This window comes from Ixodes scapularis, unplaced genomic scaffold (assembly GCF_016920785.2).
Source record: "Ixodes scapularis isolate PalLabHiFi unplaced genomic scaffold, ASM1692078v2 PGA_scaffold5__190_contigs__length_132052651, whole genome shotgun sequence".
NCBI classification, from domain to species: Eukaryota; Metazoa; Arthropoda; class Arachnida; order Ixodida; family Ixodidae; genus Ixodes; species Ixodes scapularis.
Window position 1 is genome coordinate 330,860 of NW_024609880.1, and position 24,306 is coordinate 355,165.

General features: G+C 39.7%; 1 protein-coding gene across 2 annotated transcripts in view; it reads left to right on the forward strand.

Annotated features, from left to right (window-relative positions):
• Positions 1-23,706, forward strand: part of LOC8028480 (solute carrier family 22 member 8) — a 101,226-nt gene extending 77,520 nt beyond the window's left edge. For both annotated transcript variants that reach the window (XM_040214937.3, XM_040214936.3), the window contains 2 exons: positions 22,103-22,236; positions 23,564-23,706. In XM_040214937.3, coding sequence (XP_040070871.2) covers positions 22,103-22,236; positions 23,564-23,627 — 198 coding nt within the window. In that variant the 3' untranslated portion in view covers positions 23,628-23,706. The remainder of the gene's footprint in view (positions 1-22,102; positions 22,237-23,563) is intronic.
• Positions 23,707-24,306: the final 600 nt, after the last annotated feature.

A 24,306-nucleotide genomic window follows, 5' to 3' on the forward strand; every position in this document is an offset into this window, starting at 1 on the left:
TATATATTACGCTTTATTTACTCCAAACTGTGTTATTGCATTTTAGTCTGGGGCAGGACATCGGCAACCAATTATAATAGGTTGATCATCTTACAAAGAAAATTCTGCGACTATTTGAAAATTATAAAGGTAAGCCTCAAGATCTCCCCACTGAACCGCTATTCAGCAAATATGGCCTACTGAAAGTGAATCAATTTTTTTTATTTTAAATTGTTACAGATAATACACATAAAAAACTCTTCGCTATTCCGCCAGAAAACAGAACATATCACACACTTGGGGTAATAGAGCCAGACTACCTCCAAAAATATGTACCAATTACGGAAAACAATGAACAAGCTTCCATGTCGCCAAAATTTTGAATAATACAGAAGATATAATAAATTTCAACTGCAATATACTCCAATTAAGAAATAAAAAAGAAAAAGACACTTCTGGTGGGCAGTGACATTGTGTTCTGATATGTGTGTACTGTCTACTTATTACATGATGTCCATATTTCGCTTTTGAATTGTTAAAATATGTTTCTGGCTTATTAGTTTTTAGTATTCTTTGCTGAAAAAACTATCATGGGATAATTAATTCATCCTGTTTTTTTTTTGTTTCTAAGTTGTATAGGATTTTATAGTTTCTTCTTTATAGTTTTCGTGTTCAAATATTTATGTTCCCAACGCTGCTGTGTTAGAAATGTAAAGGGGACAGAGACCTCGTCAGGTTTCTCTCCGCTTTACACCTTTACTCATTTAGTCTCTGCCACCTCCCGGTCAATCGGGAAAAGAAAGAATGAAGAAAGAAAGAATATACGTAAGTTAGTGGAAACCAAAGAGTAATATAGAAGTAATTTTACACTTGTTGGAAAGACATAACGGTTTCTAAAAAGGAGACCAATAGATTAACAATTTTTTTTGTATGGACATATTCAACGTGCTCATTCCATAAAATGATTCAGTGAAAAGTACACCCAGGGTTTTTATCGACTTCACCACCTCTAGTGTTCATGAGCCTAAGGTTATTTGAAACGAATACGATATGTGTCTATTTAGAGGTCAAAAATAGCACACATTTCGTCTTTCCAGAGTTTATTTCTGGTCCATTTACTTTGGTCCACAATTCAATTTTGAAATAACTCCTATTGCTTTCCTTTCTATATCTTCTGCTGTGCCGCCTTTAGTAAAGATAGTCGTATCATCGGCATAAGACACAAAGTTTGCATGCGGTAGGCAATTTTCAATGTCATTTGTGAAGATTATAAAGAAGGGTGGCCGGTGCACACTACCCTGAGGTACACGAGTTTTAATTTCTGAATGGTTGAAATATAGTCATTATTAAAGAACTCTGTACAACACTGTAGGTATGACATAAATTGGTCTAGAGCAGTTCCACGTGTACCGCAATTTTCTAGCTTCATGAACGAAATTTTATGATTAATTAAATCGAACGCTTTGGAGAAGTCACCAGCATGAGTTTTTATCCTGAAAAAGTTCTGCAATTTGTTGTTTTTGTACTTACAGTGCTGATTAAGCTGAGCGATGTTTTCGGAAACCGTACTGACTATAGAAATAATTGAAAATTTTCTAGGTAAATATGAAGTCTTTTATGAATGATTTTCTCAAGACCTTTAGAAAAATGGATGACAGAGAAAATGGATGTAGTTATTAAACGTATTCTTGTCCCCGCCTTTAAACAAAACGACAACATTAGCACACTGCATACCTTCAGAAAAAACACCAGAAGAAAACGATAGGTTAAATATATACGTTAACACCGGTAACACTATGTCGAGAGTATGCTTAATCACTTTGATGTTAATATCGTCTACGTCTTGACTCCTGGAGTTTTTCAAGTTCCTAAAAACTGGAAACACTTCATCCTCATCAGTAGGGCTCATAAATCATCAGTAGGGCTCATAAAGATGGAAGCCAAGCAAAATCGTTGATGGATTCCTTCCGTGGGATGGAATTTCCATTCATATGGAACTGCATAAGGTTTCTATATCGTCAGCTTTCTGACCTGTGACATTTGTAACTACAATATTTTATGATTTGTGGGGTGAGCAGGCAACGCGGATAGTCTGAACGCGGTCACGTATGACATGGAGGACTGTCTGCATGGCTTGTTATTGTTTCGTAGGTTATCCAGTATTTCTCCAGAGGGTGCTCTGTTGTGGCGTAGACCGGGGACGGTTTCGCAAAATATTGCAGCAATGTCTGAAAAAGTGGATGTACGGAATACCAGTGAGCATTGCTTCTAAGTTCAAACCAACGTGGGGTAACCTCACAAAGTGTGGCCTTATATTTCTTTAGTATCGCACTCTCTCTATATTTACTCTTTATTGTATTAGTTTCGACGATTCCGAAAATTGTAATAACTGAAAAGCATCACCAAAAAAGAGCGCGTGCATGTCTATTCATTTAAAGGCAGCGCTAGTAAGGAATAGGGAAAGAAGGACTATAATAAGATCAATGCCTAAAGGATACCAGCAAACATTAATTAAGGTGGTCACTTCAAAGTCAGATAGAAAAACTTAAAGAGGTTATCGCCCACAAAATGTTCCTTGATTTTTCACTTCCATCCCCTCTCCCTAAAATATAATTAGCACAAGTCCCACGTCAGCGGGTCTACATTAGTATCTTTTCCATAGTTTGTTACTCTCTCACTCTCTCTCTATCTCTCTTTCTCAAAGATATCCTCTCTGGTCCCGAGACAGTAGTTTTGCCGGCAACTGTCAGTATCACAGCGGTTATACCTGCGGATAGATTGCAACCCCTTTGTAAATAGGACTGCACCCGTGAACAGGATCGGCATGAGAATGTCCAAGGTCGGCTCTGTTCGTCTCCTCATGTAGACAACCTTCCCTCAACGGAGCCAGACAAGTTTAGCGCACGGACGAGTGTCAAACTGGCGGTCCTTCGGTGTGAGAGAATGGTTGGGTACGGTGCACTGGTATACAGCCTCGATCGGCGGCAGGAGGTCAAGAAAACTTATCGGATGGCGAGTTCTGTGACAATCATCGTTACCCCTGGCATTGGTCAAAAGACAGAGGCGTTTTCGTCACCTCGTTGAACCGCAAGCGAGTTCTTAGAACCAAGCACCTTAAAACCTCTTAAAATCTCATATGACGGGAGAACACGGGAGAATACAGTGACATGCTGGCGCCATCTATGCGATGACCCTGGAACTGCATTGAACTAGAGCGAAGGTTTGGCAGGATTTGCGAGGTTAGGTGTACGTACTTATGAAAAACATTTGTTTATAAAATTGAAAGAAATCTTTCAACCCAAGAAAGAAAGAATGATGCGCGAAAGAAGTTGAAAATATACGGGATCGCTCACTGTTCCACTGCTGCCCGATTGGTGGTGCGAGTGTGTCCTTTCGTCGTAAGAGATTTGAATAGATTTGAAGGCACTTGGTCCTAAAAAATCGCAAGTTTGTGAACGGGCCTTTACAAGAAGACCACACAGCCGCTCTCGGCGGCTGTGTTTTTACTGTTCAGAGCAGATATACGTGGCTGTGATGAGCACAGAAATTTCGCTGCAAATGAAATAGTGTCGACTAGTGTCGGAGTCTAAGAATATTAAAGCAATATATATTTCATTTCTGGTTCGTTCAACTATGTGAAAAAATGACAACCAAATAGTCAACTTTCTTAGTGGAAAGTCAGCTGCGGGCTCTATGGGACATCGGAAGCTTCAAGGTATTCCTACCCATCTATCCATGGACTATTAAGGCAAAATCGCGTAAATGACGGGGGCCCTCAAGCCCTAAGCGGACGCACATCAGAAATAAAACACCAAAAAAGTTCAACAACGCAGATGCTTCCTCACGGAAGACGTCGTGAAGCCCGCGAGGTTCGCCGCGCCTGCGCACTGGGCTAGCGTCATGTTACCGCCGGAGCACCGTGTGGAAAAGGAACACTTTCCGTGCTTCTTGTAGGACCGATTACGTGTAGGAATGCTTTCTCATTCCTGCACGTAAGAAGTGTTACGTGTGTCTGCCAAATTGTTTTTTGCGTATGAGGTAGCGTAGGGTATGGGAGAGGATACATGACTCAAAGTGTAGACGAGCGCTACGAGTGTCTTGCGGAGCTCGTGCTACTTGAGGCCTCGACTGCTTTTCGTAACGCGCCTGGGCATGTGGTGATGTACTTGATTTGGGTGTTTGATATATCTCATCCACAGATCGGCTTTTCTATTCTGCTGGAGATAATAATAAAAATAATGATCTTTTATTTTCCTTTTTTCGTCAAAAAAGGCGGAAAGAAGCCAAAAAGCTGCTACTGCAGCTTGATCAGGCCCTAGTTCCGATACACACCTTGGTGGAATAACAGCGTAAAATAGAAATATACTACATCCAAACAATCAAATATGCACCAGAACACCACTCCAATCATTATACTTGTTTATGTATAAAGATAACTAAAATACACATGCCACTCAAATAGAAACGAATTCAGAACACATGCGTGACACTACACGGTATCAGATAGAAAATGGGATTGTAGTAGTATGTCTGCTAACATTCGATTTGACCTTCCAAGTATACACACATCATTTGCTTCAAGCTCATTCAGTAAATGCGGCGACACATACTTTAGTGATGTAAAGCCATAATTAGTACGGGGTGTTAAAACATTCCAGGTTTCGCCAGGGCGCGTAAGGTATTTATGATCTAACTTAGTTAAACGTGACAGTGCAGAAATGAAAAAAGTATTGTTGTGTTTTAAGGCTAAATCATAAGTTACCAGGAACCAAAACTTGTCCAGTTGTTTATTAGAATGATGCAAAAAAGAAACATTTGAAACAATTCGAATAACCCTCTTTTGGGTTATCAGTAGTCTTGTGAAGTTGAGTTTTGTCGTTTGGCCCCATCCGCATCTCAAGATGACTAAAGATGCAAAAGATTTCATCAAAGTTCTTGAAGACTTACGACAGGAAATAAGAATCGAACTAAGAGGACTAAAAAAAAGCGTAAATTACTGCCGCAATTCATGCGATGACCTGAAAAAAGTCGTTGACGACATTAAGGAACTACGGAGGGAAGTACAAACACTGGCAAAAAACAACAAAAATTTAGAAACTGAGAACCGCAAGCTAACTAGCAGGTTGGAAGAAATAGAACAATACCAAAGAGCCTATAACCTTTAAATCCAAGGACCGCTTGAAGTAGGCGATCCCATCACCATTGTAAAGCAGATTGCAGAGATTCTAGGCGAGCCAATAACCGACGTGGACGTTGTCATCTGTCACAGGGTGCCTACACAAAAACCGGCAGAAAAAAAACATTGTCGTACCTCTCGTACACCGAAGGAAGAGAAACTCTCTGATGCCAAAATGTAAAAATATCTCGGTGCTCCTCGTGCGGCATCCCCCGTGTATGTGAATGATCCCCTGACTCGACAAAGCAAACAAAATCTGGGAGTAGCGATCGCTCGAAAACGTGCCGTATGATGGAAAATTGTTTGGTCATCGGGAGGAAGGGTATAGGCACGAAAAAAATGAAACCTCACCTATTATCTGGATTGCTGACCGCGACGACGTAGAAATAAATGACGGGGTAATCTCGGTTTTTCCGTAGATGTTATTTCAAGTACAAATTATATTTTTAATAAATGAAACATCCGATAGAATGTAGATATGATGCGACTCATCATTTAACCTCACTTTCCGTAACTTTGAGAGTAGTTTTTTCTGCAATCCACGTTAACAACAGCAGTATAAATAACAAACGTGACGACCTGGACATTTTTTTTTAAATCTTTGAGCATGCGCTTTGACGCATTTTCTATGAGACCTGGATTCCCGAACATGCTGAGCCACCTTACTTTAAAGCAGTGTGTCGAACCGAAAAAAATACGGGTGCGGTTACGGTTCATGTTTAGGTAAATTTATTTTGTTCCGGTTCAGTTCCGAATCGATTAATTCGATCCGCGAACCGGTTCGCGAACCGGTTCGGGGCGCTGAACCGGTTCGCAAACCGGTTCGGAAATTATAAATGACAAATTACAACATCAAAATAAATTACAAATAAAACATCTGAAATCAGCACATACGAAACGGGATTCATCGTAGTGTAAGGCTCAGGGATTTTTACCAGGAATGGTTTCTTTATGTGCAATCAAAGGTTACCTCACCGACGTTTACGCATTCAGACTTCATCTAATTGGGTCCGACGCAGTAGCTGTAAAATCCGCGACCTCCTTACAAACCCACTTACAAGTAGAACTCGCTAACTATCCCGCCACCTCGGCGTGTAAGCAATTGAAGGAACAGTGGGGAGAAAATACAGCTTTCTTTATTTGAACTAGCCTTCGGTAACTCAAATTAGACCCTTAAAGAAGTTTTCATTAAACAAGATACGGAATATGAAAAACACTTTACCGAACGCAACGCCAGAAGGACGTAGTAGGATAAATATTAAAATAGAAGAGTTCGCTGTCTCAGAAATATGTTAGCTTCCAAGTGCCTATACGAAACCGGATGTATTATTATGAAACTCCACAGCCTTTTCTTTTCTCATTCCGATGGAAGCAAGCTTCAAGAACTCGCGCGTTCTAGAAACGTGTTTTGAAATGAGCACACAGCAGCATTTAGGATTTACGAGATTGTAAGAAAATAAAATCCCGTGACGCGATTTTTTTTTTTTTTTTTGCACAGCTTTTTAATTATTTTTCTTCTGTGCGAGCCGCGACCAGCGCAATACTGGTTCCTATGTCAAGATTCAGGGATGCAGCGTTTGTCAAGATTCATGGATGCAGCGTTTATATTCCTAAGACTGAGTGGAGAAGAAAAATATGTAAGCGAGGTGTGTGTCAGTTGACGGCACTTAAAAAACAAATGGCATTGATAGCACATTCATTGTCAACAGCGCGTGGCCGAACCGTTCTGACATGAGCCGGTAACCGTTATTTTTTTCCGGTTCAGTTCTGGTTCGGGTTCATCGCGATAAAAATATAACGGTTCGGGTTCGGGTTCAGTTCCGGAAAAAATACCGGTTCGGTTCCGGTTTTCGGTTCGGTTCGGTTCGGTTCCGGTTCGACACCCTGCTTTAAAGATAATAAATGTGCCAGTTTAGGCAGAGAAAATTTTAAAAAAGGAGGGGGTGTTGCTATCTGTTTAAAACAAAATATTTTTTGGTGTGTTGTTGAAAGTTTCTTTGTGATCGCAGCTGACGTTGAAAGCCTTGTTTTAGATGCAAAAACTGTTATTATTACTGTTATTTATAGACCCCCATTGGTAATCAGGAAATTTTTTTTTGGAAGAATTATTATTTTTCTTGGATCGACCTCCAAACTATTTTTGAATTATAGGTGATACAAACATCGACCTACTAAAATGTAATAGTTACATAATTGAGATGAACAATCTCTTATCTGCTTGGGGATCTACTAACGCTGTAATACTGCCCACTCGAGTGACTTTAGAAACTTCTAGTTCAATAGATGTATGTATAACTATTTCAACACTACGGAAGCCACATCTTGCGTATTTACACAAGATATAGGCGACCACATGCCAGTTTTCTCTCTGACATCTATCTTTCATGGCAAAAATACACAAAAACGCGATAGTCACTTTTAGCGATGCATAAATTAAGAATCAATGAAAACTTTTTCTGTCCTGCTCGAGCAAACCAACTGGGAGAATGTCCTTTCGGAACATGACCCCAATTTTGAGAATGCACTTTTTCAAAAAAAATTTAAGCTTTGTTATGACGTTGCTTTTCTGCTTATTTAAGTAAATAGTCGTCAAAATAATGTCCGAAAACCTTGGATTGCATATGACTTATACAGGCGTATTAATATAAAAGATAGAATCTACCATAACTTTCGAAATTGTAGGAACCAAAATCTTCTCATCGAATTTAAGAAAAAACAACAAATGAATGGAACTCCGATCTTAAAAAGGCAAAATCCGAATATTATCAAAATATATACTCAAGGATATACAATGACCCAAGAAAGATATCGGAAACTGTGAACGAAATTACTGATAGGAAAATACGTGTGCAAGGAACGGAAGGTGTCGCTGTCGACGGCAGGAAAGGGAGTGCACAAGAAATGGCGAATCTAATGAATATGCATTTTGTTGACGTTGGTTCACCACCAGAACACGAAGACACTTCGCAATTCTGTGTCACAGACGCAATGACTTCCTTATCAAACACGATAATACTATTACCAACTACGCCGTATGAAGTAGAAGGGCTTATAATTAAAATTAAAATAATGCCGCAGCAGGCGTAGAGGACTTCAAGCCAAGGCCTGGCGAATAAGTCTCCCAACGAATATCTTAGATCTTGTCGCATGTAATAAATCGTACTCTAGAAACTGGAATATTTCCTAACGAAGTGAAAACTGCAAGAATTACTCCAATTTACAGGGGTGACGGGGAACACCTACAGAATTATAGACCAATCTCTATTTTGCCAATTTTCAAAAAAAATATTTGAAGGGGTTATAAATTCTAGACTAGACATATTTTTACATGCACAATGTAATAAACAAATGTCAATATGGCTTCCAAAAATCTAAATCTGCAGAGCAGACACTTGTAGAAGTAAAGGATAAAATTATATAGAATATTGAAAATAGATTATACACCTTAAGCTTATTCCTAGATTTTAAAAAATCCATGGATACGATCCAACATGACATATTTCTAACTAAGCTTCAAAGGTGGGGTTGCTTTGACTTCAATAAAAAAACTACCTCCAAAATCGCATGCAGTATGTTTATATTAACAACAATTTTTCTAATACAGTTAAAATAAAGTACGGTGTTCCGCAAGGGTCTATTTTGGGCCTCCTCTTATTTCTTATTCATGTGAATGATATCACAAATACTTTGGGATCCCTTGAGCTTGTCATGTACACAGATGATACTAACCCGTTTTTTGCTTGCGTCTAAAGCGGCCTTAGAATCCATGACAAATAATTATCTTGACAATCTATCGACGTGGCTTCAAAATAATAAATCGGAACAAAAAGTAAAAAAATATATATATAATTTTCACTTCCTTTAATAGGTGCGACAACACTAAGGTGACAATATATTTCGAAAATAGAGTTATAGAGGAGGTTACAGAACGAACATTTCTTGGTGTGTGGTTCAAACGGGAGTTAAGTTGAAACACGCACATAAATAAGCTGAGCTCTGAGCTATCCCGAGCCATCAGATGTATTTATAAAATAAGAAATTTCATACCTTTGTGGCTAAAAAAATATATATATTACGCTTTATTTTACTCCAAACTGTGTTATTGCATTTTAGTCTGGGGCAGGACATCGGCAACCAATTATAATAGGTTGATCATCTTACAAAGAAAATTCTGCGACTATTTGAAAATTATAAAGGTAAGCCTCAAGATCTCCCCACTGAACCGCTATTCAGCAAATATGGCCTACTGAAAGTGAATCAATTTTTTTTTATTTTAAATTGTTAGAGATAATACACATAAAAAACTCTTCGCTATTCCGCCAGAAAACAGAACATATCACACACTTGGGGTAATAGAACCAGACTACCTCCAAAAATATGTACCAATTACGGAAAACAATGAACAAGCTTCCATGTCGCCAAAATTTTGAATAATACAGAAGATATAATAAATTTCAACTGCAATATACTCCAATTAAGAAATAAAAAAGGAAAAGACACTTCTGGGGGGCAGTGACATTGTGTTCTGATAAGTGTGTACTGTCTACTTATTACATGATGTCCATATTTCGCTTTTGAATTGTTAAAATATGTTTCTGACTTATTAGTTTTTAGTATTCTTTGCTGAAAAAACTATCATGGGATAATTAATTCATCCTGTATTTTTTGTTTCTAAGTTGTATAGGATTTTATAGTTTCTTCTTTATAGTTTTCGTGTTCAAATATTTATGTTCCCAACACTGCTGTGTTAGAAATGTAAAGCGGACAGAGACCTCGTCAGGTTTCTCTCCGCTTTACACCTTTACTCATTTAGTCTCTGCCACCTCCCGGTCAATCGGGAAAAGAAAGAATGAAGAAGAAAGAAAGAATATGCGTAAGTTAGTGGAAACCAAAGAGTAATATAGAAGTAATTTTACACTTGTTGGAAAGACATAACGGTTTCTAAAAAGGAGACCAATAGATTAACAATTTTTTTTGTATGGACATATTCAACGTGCTCATTCCATAAAATGATTCAGTAAAAAGTACACCCAGGGTTTTTATCGACTTCAGCACCTCTAGTGTTCATGAGCCTAAGGTTATTTGAAACGAATACGATATGTGTCTATTTAGAGGTCAAAAATAGCACACATTTCGTCTTTCCAGAGTTCATTTCTGGTTCATTTACTTTGGTCCACAATTCAATTTTGAAATAACTCCTATTGCTTTCCTTTCTATATCTTCTGCTGTGCCGCCTTTAGTAAAGATAGTCGTATCATCGGCATAAAACACAAAGTTTGCATGCGGTAGGCAATTTTCAATGTCATTTGTGAAGATTATAAAGAAGGGTGGCCGGTGCACACTACCCTGAGGTACACGAGTTCTAATTTCTGAATGGTTGAAATATAGTCATTATTAAAGAACTGTGTACAACACTGTAGGTATGACATAGATAGGTCTAGAGCAGTTCCACGTGTACCGCAATTTTCTAGCTTCATGAACGAAATTTTATGATTAATTAAATCGAACGCTTTGGAGAAGTCACCAGCATGAGTTTTTATCCTGAAAACGTTCTGCAATGTGTTGTTTTTGTACTTACAGTGCTGATTCAGCTGAGCGATGTTTTCGGAAACCGTACTGACTATAGAAATAATAGAAAATTTTCTAGGTAAATATGAAGTCTTTTATGAATGATTTTCTCAAGACCTTTAGAAAAATGGATGACAGAGAAAATGGATGTAGTTATTAAACGTATTCTTGTCCCCGCCTTTAAACAAAACGACAACATTAGCACACTGCATACCTTTAGAAAAAACACCAGAAGAAAACGATAGGTTAAATATATACGTTAACACCGGTAACACTATGTCGAGAGTATGCTTAATCACTTTGATGTTAATATCGTCTACATCTTGACTCCTGGAGTTTTTCAAGTTCCTAAAAACTGGAAACACTTCATCCTCATCAGTAGGGCTCATACATCATCAGTAGGGCTCATAAAGATGGAAGCCAAGCAAAATCGTTGATGGATTCCTTCCGAGGGATGGAATTTCCATTTATATGGAACTGCATAAGGTTTCTATATCGTCAGCTTTCTGACCTGTGACTTTTGTAACTACGATATTTTATGATTTGTGGGGTGAGCAGGCAACGCGGATAGTCTGAACGCGGTCACGTATGACATGGAGGACTGTCTGCATGGCTTGTTATTGTTTCGTAGGTTATCCAGTATTTCTCCAGAGGGTGCTCTGTTGTGGCGTAGACCGGGGACGGTTTCGCAAAATATTGCAGCAATGTCTGAAAAAGTGGATGTATGAAATACCAGTGAGCATTGCTTCTAAGTTCAAACGAACGTGGGGTAACCTCACAAAGTGTGGCCTTATATTTCTTTAGTATCGCACTCTCTCTATATTTACTCTTTATTGTATTAGTTTCGACGATTCCGAAAATTGTAATAACTGAAAAGCATCACCAAAAAAGAGCGCGTGCATGTCTATTCATTTAAAGGCAGCGCTAGTAAGGAATAGGGAAAGAAGGACTATAATAAGATCAATGCCTAAAGGATGCCAGCAAACATTAATTAAGGTGGTAACTTCAAAGTCAGATAGAAAAACTTAAAGAGGTTATCGCCCACAAAATGTTCCTTGATTTTTCACTTCCATCCCCTCTCCCTAAAATATAATTAGCACAAGTCCCACGTCAGTGGGTCTACATTAGTATCTTTTCCATAGTTTGTTACTCTCTCACTCTCTCTCTATCTCTCTTTCTCAAAGATATCCTCTCTGGTCCCGAGACAGTAGTCTTGCCGGCAACTGTCAGTATCACAGCGGTTATACCTGCGGATAGATTGCAACCCCTTTGTAAATAGGACTGCACCCGTGAACAGGATCGGCATGAGAATGTCCAAGGTCGGCTCTGTTCGTCTCCTCATGTAGACAACCTTCCCTCAACGGAGCCAGACAAGTTTAGCGCACGGACGAGTGTCAAACTGGCGGTCCTTCGGTGTGAGAGAATGGTTGGGTACGGTGCACTGGTATACAGCCTCGATCGGCGGCAGGAGGTCAAGAAAACTTATCGGATGGCGAGTTCTGTGACAATCATCGTTACCCCTGGCATTGGTCAAAAGACAGAGGCGTTTTCGTCACCTCGTTGAACCGCAAGCGAGTTCTTAGAACCAAGCGCCTTAAAACCTCTTAAAATCTCATATGACGGGAGAACACGGGAGAATACAGTGACATGCTGCCGCCATCTATGCGATGACCCTGGAACTGCATTGAACTAGAGCGAAGGTTTGGCAGTATTTGCGAGGTTAGGTGTACGTACTTATGAAAAACATTTGTTTATAAAATTGAAAGAAATCTTTCAACCCAAGAAAGAAAGAATGATGCGCGAAAGAAGTTGAAAATATACGGGATCGCTCACTGTTCCACTGCTGCCCGATTGGTGGTGCGAGTGTGTCCTTTCGTCGTAAGAGATTTGAATAGATTTGAAGGCACTTGGTCCTAAGAAATCGCAAGTTTGTGAACGGGCCTTTACAAGAAGACCACACAGCCGCTCTCGGCGGCTGTGTTTTTACTGTTCAGAGCAGATATACGTGGCTGTGATGAGCACAGAAATTTCGCTGCAAATGAAATAGTGTCGACTAGTGTCGGAGTCTAAGAATATTAAAGCAATATATATTTCATTTCTGGTTCGTTCAACTATGTGAAAAAATGACAACCAAATAGTCAACTTTCTTAGTGGAAAGTCAGCTGCGGGCTCTATGGGACATCGGAAGCTTCAAGGTATTCCTACCCATCTATCCATGGACTATTAAGGCAAAATCAGAATACAATAAACAATTGTTGATCAGTGTTTGTTTTCCATCTATAAATGATTTTGTAATAATATTTATGAGGTTCTTTTTGTCCGATACAGCGGGCTATCATATCAAATATAAGTGTACACTCTCAGAAAAAAAGGAGCCAAATGAGCAAAAAAGGGTTCTTTTCGCTAAAAAAGAACCGATTTCGGGAAAGATCCTTTAGAAGCGTGCTTTCTCAACCAAAATCACCCCTCGCAAAGTAAAAAAAGAAATGCAGAGCTAGTTTCCGGCTTGGGAAGAGCGAAAAGGGTTCTTTTTGCAGCCAGGAAAGAGATAAAGCGATCTTTGGAAAAAGGAGGTCACTTAAGTCTTCTACCGGATAGAGGGACACAATGACCAGGCTCGAAAGGCTTTGCACGCGAGAAATTGGGTGCGCCATTCTGTGGAAACAAAGCTGCCCGTGCTAGCTGTCAAGTCCTTGAAAGCTTAGAGAGGTGGAATGTCGTAGTTATTTACCAAGTTGCGTTGTGTTATTTACCAAGCCGAGATAATCTTCGCCTCGGACCACAGATGAAACAGGCTTCGATGCCTTTGACACCCGGGCCACCTGCTTCAGCGGTTTGAACACTTGCGTTCGTTGGCAAGCGTAACTGCTCGCCGTGTTTTATTTAGTAAGAAATGTTAGTATAAAGCTACTCTTTGGTACTCATTTTTATAAACCAAACGGGTCATTGAATTAAAGTTTATTTGAAGAAATCTGTACCTCCGGAAATCGATTGTGTATTTTATTTCCCCCCAACCCCCCAAAAATGCATACAAATTTTCAAAGGTGCAAAACTTCGATGAATGAGCAACACACACAAAAAAGTGCATGTTGCGATGAATGAGTGATACGGTGATTAAGCGGCGTCGTGTTTTTTTAGTAACAAAAGCTATTTTTTAACTTGCTTTCGTGTTTAAACAACATACGTATAACTGCGCGTATGAATGAAAAAAAATAGAACAGAGGAACGTTTTTTTGTTTTAGTATAGAATGCAGTTGTCCTAGCTTGTGGTCATGAGTCATGACACCACCCGTCTCCCAATACGGCGCCTCTGATTGTTTCGCGGCACGCGTCAAGCCGCAAAAATAGAGTTGGGACCCATCCGCGAGGGGCATCAAAAATCCTGCTGCGCGGAAGGTTCAAGTGATGTGTTGCAGTCATCTTTATCTTCAAAAATAAATCAGCCTGTAAATGGTGGTTTTTCGATTTCAAGGAGCAGTTATGTCTAGAAGGATACCCCGAAATAATCCCATAGGCATATTCTATAAGTGCGTTTTGAGTGAAGCAAAACTAAACTTCGATATGTTGTGCGTTCAAATTTATGTGTAATAACGCAGTGTAAAAAATGAGTGCTCCGTCCGCCGTTGAACCCCGCTCGCTACTTTGAGGTCGCCCACCAAGAGTTAGGAGAATGTGATGGCATGAGGAAAAAAAAAAAAAAAAACACAGAAACGTGGTCGTTGCTGTTCTCGTAGTTTTCGCGAGCAATATGGCATGGTAGGATGCAGAACAAAATGGCCTCGGACGAAATGGCCCTGGACGAAACGGCCCCGGACAAAATGGTTCCAAGTGCAATCCCGGAGAGAATGGCCCCAAGTGATTTTTAGACACTCATCTTTTAATAAGGTGCTACTCTGAAGTTCTGTTAAGTACATTCAATGCTCTTATAATGCAACTTTTGTAGAGACTATAAAAAAAAGAAGCTCAATATAGACGCGACAATGTTGGAGAAACACACACACAGGGCAGGCACCTGTCTCGTGTGTGTTTTTCTTCGACCTTGTACCGTTTATTTTGCACTCTTTTTCATTATGCCGTTCAACCAACTAGACCAACAATCTATTTTACTGCTTGATACAACTCTTTCCGATCTCCCGCTCGAAGCTTTAAATTGATGCGGTACAGTTACATTTTGTGAACTTAATGTTTTACTTTAAAGGAGTTCCCTCTTGTAGCTCTGTTGAACACAGAGCAACAGGAAGACGTTTTGAGTGAAGCCAAACGTAGCACACATTTATAACTAGTTTCTTTGTGTAATGAAATGTTTATTTCACAAAAAAAATGTATTGCATTATACGAATATTTATCTTTTTATATGTTGGGATTGTACCAATTAAAGCTAATAAAAATAAGGAGCAAGAAAAAATACGAAAAAATTTATTTGAACCATTTTGTCCGAGTTTACTATTCTAACAATTTTGTCCGGGGCCATTTTTCCGGTTTTTGGGCTGGTTCTATGTTTTCGATTCCCATTTCTAGTGTAAAAGGGATAAGCGCCGCCTGCACGCCCAGCATTTGCGTGACGTGGCGCTTAACTGAGCTAATATTTGTTCAGAAATGGCAATCGACGGTTCAGAGGTGGCTCCGATTGGAAGAAAAATTCTTTGTCAGCGACATCAATTCGCTCTCTCTGATTGATTTGTTACAACTTCTCCTTCGAGTTCCAAAATAGGCTCGATTATCATTGAATATTGTTTCCAGGCCCTCTATTTTGATAAATTCCTATAAAAAACACGTCACTGACCGGACACTGAATCATCGAATCTAGGTGCGTTGTCGTACTGCCGGCACAAAAGTCGCTCAGCCACCAAATAGGCCAACACGCGTTGCTCAACACAGTGTGTTGATTGTTTCCGTTGCCGGAAGGTGTCACGCCGAATCGAGAATTTCGCTCTTGTTTATTTTGTGTTTATTTTTGGCAAGAGAGTGAACCGGCGGCTGACGGACATGCTTGGTGATGTGATCGCGATGACATCTGCATATTATCTTCGCTAGCGAACCATGGTTCAGGCAGCTCAACGGCACCCCAGAAGATAAGCCGTAATATGTTCAAGAGCGACGTTTCCGGGGCTAATCTGCTCACCACTATAAGCTGAGAGTTCGTTGGGAACGTCATGCTCGTTTGAGCAGTGAACCTTCTGCCTTGCACCATGTGATCACAACCGCAGAGAAAGGTGTCAGGTGATAAAAACCAGGCGACTTATTGGTCCGGCAAGCTCGTAGCTTCCACCGCGCTGTCAGCTTAGCGGTGAACAGGAATGGGTCGCTGAAGGTCACTAGAGCCAACAGGATCTAGTTTCGTTGCTCGAGGGAGTGCCACACTCGCTCGTACGAGTGGCGGATCGGAACAATGTTTGACCTCCTCTCCCTTTGGGTTTGAAGCTCTAGAAGGAAGTACCTTCCTCCCTTTCCTCTTAGCCATCACTTGCAACATGTCAGCGGACGTGAGCACATGGACGATTGGAGACGTCTGCTGGTGGCTTTTTGAAAACGAACTGCAATCGGCCTGTTCATCATTTCAAGGTAAAACTTCTTCTAATCAGGCAATATTTATAATTTATCTTGAAAATTGCTATAAGTACAGTAGTGCTCAATATGGCCGGAAATTGTTTGATGTATAGGCAGAATAAGTAGGACAGGGGGCGGCTTTTTATTAATTATGCTACTTGTCGTTTGAAATTTGTTTTTATGCTATTTTAACTTGGAGTTGTCCAAACAAGCACGTTGCAAAAAAAAAAACATTATTTTGACAGTCTTGTATGTTGAACTACACAAGAAAAAAACGGTTTTGAAGCGAACACTGATTTCATTACTACAATACTGACTTTATATAATATGACAAAATACTGAGTTCAAGCTTTCTGCCAGAAAGATATCAAGAACAGAACTTCGAATTTACAGCGCGAATGAAATGAGCAATGATATCTCTTCGTAAATGTAAAAACTTATGTTACCGGGCTTTAATTAGCTAATGTATCCGTATTTATGGCCCCAATAAACGTAAACGAATAGGTGCTGTAAACGTTTTTGTTTTTTGACTGGCCAGGGACATGGCACTCTGAGAGCCAATCACTGCAGTTTACGGCACCGCTCAACTAATGAGGATGCCGAACATTTGGTTAGACCCAAAGATGCTGTCTGCGACATCAGGGAATGCAAAACGTCCCGCTTGCTTTGCTTAATGTAACAGCGCAGATTGCATTTCTTGGTCTAAACGTAGGTTCCGCGTCGTCATTCGCTGAGCGGACTTCGCAGGTTGCAACGATTGGCTCTCGGAGTGTTGTGCGGAAATCGACAGGCACGAACTTTTTGTGCATTTTGTGTTTGCACAAATCTGGGTGTATGTTTGATAAAAATAACTGTTTTACTTGGTCCTATATTCAGTGCAGCAACTATTATGTAAATAGCTCACATGCATAAACGGCGCATCAACGTAACAAATTGTTTTTGTTTTAGGGATTCGTTGATACTCACAAATGTGAAGACGCCGTGAGTGCTCGCCGTCATGTTTTGCTCATGAACGAAGAGATAACTAAAGCGCCCCTGAACTTCGACTTGATACAAGACCGCATGATGTGGACGTTTCAGTCTTGCCAAGAATGGATCCTCAGCGATGCTGGAGCCCTCACAGTCCTTGAGGAATTTCCGGCAATGACGATTCCCGGAATGGTAACTCAATATTATCTTCTTTATATCTAGTCTTAAAGTTTCGAGATTTTTACACGTCATCAGGACTTCAAAAGTTTCTTACTACCGGTTTTATCGCCTGTGAATGAGATAGGGGCTTTTGATACGTGCTAAATTAAATAATTTTACCTCGTAATAAGGCTAGACAATCAATTAGTTAGCATTCCGATTAATTAACTATTATTTTACTCTGAATCAAGTGAGTTTAACTGGCATATTGGTTGGATTTAGAGTTACGAAAAGTCTTATACACAAAAAAGTAAAAAGAATATTCATTTAATTATTTTTGTGTGTTTATAACACAATTGTCTCTCATGGCTACTTGAGTGTTTTATATGATTATTATCTAGAGTGGTTTTGAAGTTTAAATAATAACGTACAAATATTTTATTTTAAATGTCTTCCATGCTTTTCTTGTGTATGAGCACAACGGCAAGTTGATATTTGAACTTGTTATTGTACAGATATGTACATATATTTTATTTTAAATGTTAGCCATGCCTTAGTTCTGTATGAGGCACAATGACAAGTTGTTATGTACTAAGCCTTATAAGACGTAGTAAAAACTTGTCAAAGAAAAAAATCGGTTGCTCTAGGCCTTTTCTGGACACAATATCTTGCCTCGAGATTAGCGCGACATATAAATTGATTAACTAGTCAATATAAAAGAAAACGTAAATCGAAATTATTTTAATTGACGCCAAGCCTTTCTCCACTATAGTGACAGTAAGTGGTCATTTAGTTAATATATATATATATATATATATATATATATATATATGTGTGTGTGTGTGTGTGTGTGTGTGTGTGTGTGTGTGTGTAAACAATCCGTGTGTACAAATCCATAGCGCATAAATGTACTTTTGTAAACCAGCAACACTGTCCATTCGTTGTTTATTTTTCAGTTACTACAAGACGTTAAACTGCCGTTCGGCAAAGACATCCGGAGGACATGGGAGCCAAGGTGGAGGCATTTACAGCTTCTACACAGGTGTTCCTCATAGGAAAAGAACGTCACTCTGAACCTCGAAGAGCTGCTTGAAGGTATACTTTAGTTGGTGTTTTTGTAATCTATCACAAGTTTCAGACTGCGACGACGCAGAGGTTTACCTTCGTCCACCATAAATATGCTGGGTTAACTTACTACCTCATTACGAACTGATGACCGCTTATCGGGGCCATTCGTTTAAAACAGGGTTAACTTATACTCAGAAACAACTTTCTGCGGCGTTTCTGAAGTGAAGAGTGCGTGTGCATAGCCTTGATTGGCGCTTAAGATGCGCGGGCGTTTTTAACTTGGACTACATTGCCAAAAAAGTTGCCCAAGTCACCCCCGAGTATAGTGCATTGTCACAGATGGCAATGCAAGCTTGTCAGGGTTATATTTTCAATATACGAGCTAGTAATATAAAACAAATCCTTGCTTTATTTTCTAAAAATAATTTAGAGGAAATATAAGCGACTAAATTCAATGACAGGTTAAGAAAAATCTAAAAGAAGAAAGCCGATGGACACTTGAAATGGAGAGAAGGTTTCTCCTCTCCCCTACAAGCTTCTGTCCGCTTCCTCCTCTCCAGCTCGTAGATTTTTTCTTAACCTGTTACTGACTGTAGGGCAAGAAGGATTAAATATGGGTAGAACCAACGTTTCTTGAAACATGCTTAAAATTCCTGTGCATCTACTTCCCCCAGAACACTCGAGAAGCCAATCACACCAATCCACGAAGAGAACTCGGCGAATAAAAAGGCCAAAGCATGTTTAGACATATGCATGAAGCAAGAGATGTCACTGAGCATGACGGTTCACGCACTGACTTCATGCTCAGTGTCACGTTACAGACTTCATTTTTAAGTCAAACATATTTTCAGCTTCTCCATTGGCCGAGTTTTCTTCGTAGATTGCATTGATCGGCCCCTCGAGTATTCTCAAGGGAAGTGGACGCACGGGCACTTTTAAAAGCAGAGAAAATGCTGTGGCACGTTGGGCATTGTTTTACGTGTGTACTGCACATATATTGTAATTCATTGACTTCCGATTTTCTTCCTTTACTACTTCTTGGATGGAAAGGGAACGCTTGATGCTGCGTACCATTTTTCGCTTTTACACATTGCTGTAGCGAAGGGGGCTTCGAATGGGACGCTTCGTCATCCGCTGGTTGCGCTCTCTAGATCGCACTGATTGACCCACTAAATGTTTTGAAGGAAATCACATCTGCGGGTATGTTTTAGAGAGTAAGGCTAAACGAGAAATAAAATGCTTAGTGAAACCTATATAATTATAATTGATCTGAAAGCGCGGCGAATGAGCAACTCGCAGCATAATAATACAGAGGAAAATACATGTGTTCATATTCTTGTTTTCTTGATGTAGGAAGTCCGGACACTGATGCCACTCATCCATCTCCAGGAAAATGAATTTGACATCTTTTTGGACGGTGTCCTGACAGTGAGCGACATCAGAACGACAGTAGAAGCTGTGTGCACATTGCTGGCAGTGATACCCGTCTCGTCTTGAAACTGTTTCGAATTTTGTTAGGTTTTTTACTGCAAACAGAAGAATCAATTTTCGCTACTCCAATAAAGTATATGATTGGACATGATGTTTACTGTTCTGCCTGTCACCTAGTTAATTACGTACAGGAATGAAGTGTGTTGACTCTGGCCAGACTGATGTTTGTCAACCTATCGAAAAGGCCCAGTGCTAGCGATTAATGAACAATCTAAAGACACTTTGGTTGGTAGAAAAAAATGCACCTTGTGGAGCAAGAAATACAAAATACGATTTACTAAAAACTAACTAGGAATGTAAAAAAAAAACTCATTTGTCATAAAAGAGGGTTAGAAGTACCAAATATGGTTTACTAAAATAACGCTAACATAATCTAAAGAACTCGGGATTTATTGAAAGAACCAAGGAGGGTTCCGAATAAAACATGAAATAGGGTTCATAAAGAAAAACCACAGAAGGATCCGTAACGAACCTCGAAATAAGGTTCATTAAGAGCACGAAGAAGGGTTCTGGAAAGAACCCAAATCGGGTTCATTAAGAAGAACCAATGAAGGATACGAAAAGAACCCTGAAATAGGGTATATTAAGAGCACCAAAAAGGGTTCTGGAACGAACCCGAAATAGGGTTCATTAAGAGCACCAGAAAGGGTTCTGGAAAGAACCCGAAATGGGGTTCATCAAGAGCACCAAAAAGGGTTCGGGAAAGAACCCGAAATAGGGTTCATTAGGAAGACCCAAAAAAGGATCCTAGAAGAACCCCTAAATAGGGTTCGTTAAATAGAACCCAGAAGCGTTCTGAAAAGAACCAAAAATAAAGTTCATTAAGAAGAACCAATAAACGATCCGAAAAGAACCCCGAAATAGGGTTCATTAGAAAGAACCCTTTTTGTGGGTTCTTTTCTGCACCTTTAAGGGTGCCGCCCATTGGACAAGCGAAAGAACCCTAAAAGGTGCTAGTTGGCACGCTTTTTTTTTAGAGTGTACATGCAAGTTCAACTAATCGCCCTCTTCTTCAGCGTTTTATCCGGTAAAAAAACTTGCCTCCGAGATGTTGAAACATAATCTGTGTATCGCACGCTCTCATTCTGCAGGTGACATTACTGTTAACATGAATGCTTTCTTTTAGACATCCGTAACGTCCCTCAGACATTCCAGGAGTTGGTATGAACATATATAACAGCAAAAAACTCACGGTAGAGGAGCTTCCAAAAATCCGTTATTATTGAGGCCGCCAGTACCATTGCGGTCAAGTCAGCATATTTAAACCCAGGGTTGATAGACAAACCTAAAAGTGGATTATTCAACTGTTTTTTTTACAATAATGCAGAAAGGTAATATACCAAAAACTTGTATCCAGTATATTTATACCGTGCGGGCCATCAAGTAAAAAGTGAGAAGGAAATAAGAAAATGTCGTTTTTAAGAAAATCGACTTCAAATATTTCAAAATCTTAGATTTTAAAGCGTTTGGAGAAGAATATATCATGTTTTGCAAAGAGTACTAATACAAAACGCGCATTACCGAATAGTCTGTATTTATAGCTATGCACTGAAACTTGTCTTGATGTCATTATCTTGAATGGTTAGTTTACTAGAATAATTCAAATTGGAGGCGAATTTGCTCCAGGGAGCAAGTTTGCTATTTTACCCGAAAATAACAATAAAACTTCAATATCGCTGTTTTATTTATATAAATGGTTTATCGCATTCCTTGTATTGTAAAAATATATTAGCCGTCTGCGTAAAGTAAACTGTCTTGAAACTATGTTCAAATTTGCGAGAAAACAAATATTGAGTTTCTTTGCATATTTGACATTTTGTCTTTCGGGTTTCTATTTCTATGAAACTGTTTCGTTTTATTTTTTTAAAGACACCTTTTTTCGTCACAAGTATTGGGCTGCCGTATATAATTCAAGAACATCTGAGGATCCTCCCTTCCCATCCCCGCGCAAGTCCCCGGAAAATTTTGTCGAATTCTAAATGAAACCATCCAGCGAGAAATTCAAGTAACGTGTCCACGACCTGTGACCACAAGTCACGTGACGTCCGTTTCCATGAGGTGGTTCTGGGGGTTGTAGTTTGCGTTCAACAGGTTTTTATGCTGCACCGTTTTCGCGAGCTTGATCAAGCTTGTATAATTTTTCAGGGAGACGCCACGCTACCCTGGGTTCCCAACGTGCTTGCTGCCGTCCTTGCCCTCATCAGCGCGTGCTTGGTCGTGTTCCTTCCAGAGTCTTTCCAGAAGGTGCTCGAAGACACCTTCACCAAGGAGGATAAGAGGTACGCCTGCTTTGTGCGGTATAGCGCGTATAATTTTAATTCAAACTGATTTATTAAAAAAAGTCGTTAAATATAAACTAGTGCGACTTATGCAGGTGAGTTTTACGGCAAAGAGGACATTAAATAGGTGCATAGTTTGCACAATAAGTCGAATAAATACTGAGATATGTTAATTAACTTTTTGATTAGGGAAAATGAACATAACGATTGAATTCCAAACTTGGTGAGCATCTTCTAAAACCAATCAACTAATGTTTAGTACAAAAACGTCTAAGTACTTGTAAAGCTTGGTGATGCGCTAAAATTTCCATTCGCTCAACAGGTGAAACGCTGGCATTCAGAAATCGCAGATGAAAAAATTACCTGTATGTTAGCACCTGCAGCGTTGCGCAACACCTGTTTCACGTGTGGAACTCTGAGTGCATTCCCGCGCTTCAAACGTGATTTAAGTCTTATCAAAAATGGACCGATATAGTGGTGTTTTTCATCAAATTATATCAGTCCTCCCTGCCACCATGCACCCCCCCCCCCCCTCCTTTCCCCAATCGCCGGATCTTTCGCATTTATAAAGTATACGTAATTTTGTCTTTTTTTTGTGTATGAAGCAAGTGCCGTGTTTATCGCGACTGTGAGCTGTTTCAGTTACTGAGACCCCACAGATCCAAGTAACACGTTCAGCCGCGCGGTACATGCGAAATGGCAGAATTGCCTTCTTCCCCTAACGCCCTGCTGATTGCTTTAACACAGAGTATGTTTTATCAGTCGAACTCTGTGAGAGGATTGTCATGAAGTGTCATGAAGAACCGTCACGAAGGGCTGTGACGTCACGTGACACCATAGCATCACCGTCACGTGACATGACGTCATCATTACACTACTAGGTCGCGTGACGCCATGGTATCACGTAAAGTTACGAGGTCACATGACTCGCGGACGTAGCGTGACGCCATGACGTTATGTGACACCATGATTGCATGTGACGTCACAGTCATGTGACCTTATGACGTCACACAGACGCACATAGCATGCGCCCAACACACTTACAACGCATTTACCCCGCTGTCTCTGTCAGCTTGGTCAATCGAGTGCAACTCTTTGTTTTTGTTTCGCATGGCTTTTTATTGTTTTCGCAGGTCAAAGTCCGTAAAACAATAAAAAGACGGTACAGAGAAAAAGAAGACAATTGTTAGGGTGATGGAAGATAAAATGAAGGTATTTGAGGCCTGCAAAAACTGTGAAGAAATAGCTCACTAATCGAAGAAGTCAGTGTTGCTATTAAGAGTAAAACTGCTGTGTTCCTTAACGACCCTGTTTCATTGGTTTGCAGAAAAACGTCGGGGCCACCAGAAGAAACACCAGATATCTACTCGATTGAAAGTAGTCACATTTAGTAAAACAAAATAAAAAATAAAAGAATATTGAAGAAGAAATAAAAGAACTGAAAATCTCGTGTTTTACCACCCGATTAAATGTATTTTTGGTGTCATTGACTGATTGTAGTATTATAAAACGTGTCCGTAGGGTAAAGTGTGGAGTAAAATTTTCTACCATCGGTCTGTCGCTTTTTCACACGCATACACCATTGTAGCGAAAAGCAATGGACGGTTTTCCTGTTTTTCTTCAAAAGTCTGAGAACTGTCATCAAAACTACGATGGGTGAGAATATTGAGGTTTCTATTGTACTCAAACGTAAGCGTTAAACATCAGTGCCACTCTCGTGTTCTCTCTCATAGTGCTGCGCAGTGCGCCTTTCAATGGTTGCACGTTGTCTTGTACGCTACTCGAAAGAAGTAAACGATCGCAATTACAATATTACTCTAGGTTAAAAGTATTCAATTAGGTTACTTGTTTACATGAGAACAAAAGTAAGCGGGCATTACTTGGGGCGGTAATCGTTACTTTTTTGATTGCTTGAGATTTTTAGAACGTTTGATTTTTCTGCCGGTTCAAGAACGCCTCCCGTACTGTTTATCATTGGACCAGAATCACTGCAATATAAACTCCTTATTTTTTATCTACGAAGCTTTGGTAAACCATCCGGCTTACGGTGACTTGGTTCAAAGATTCCTT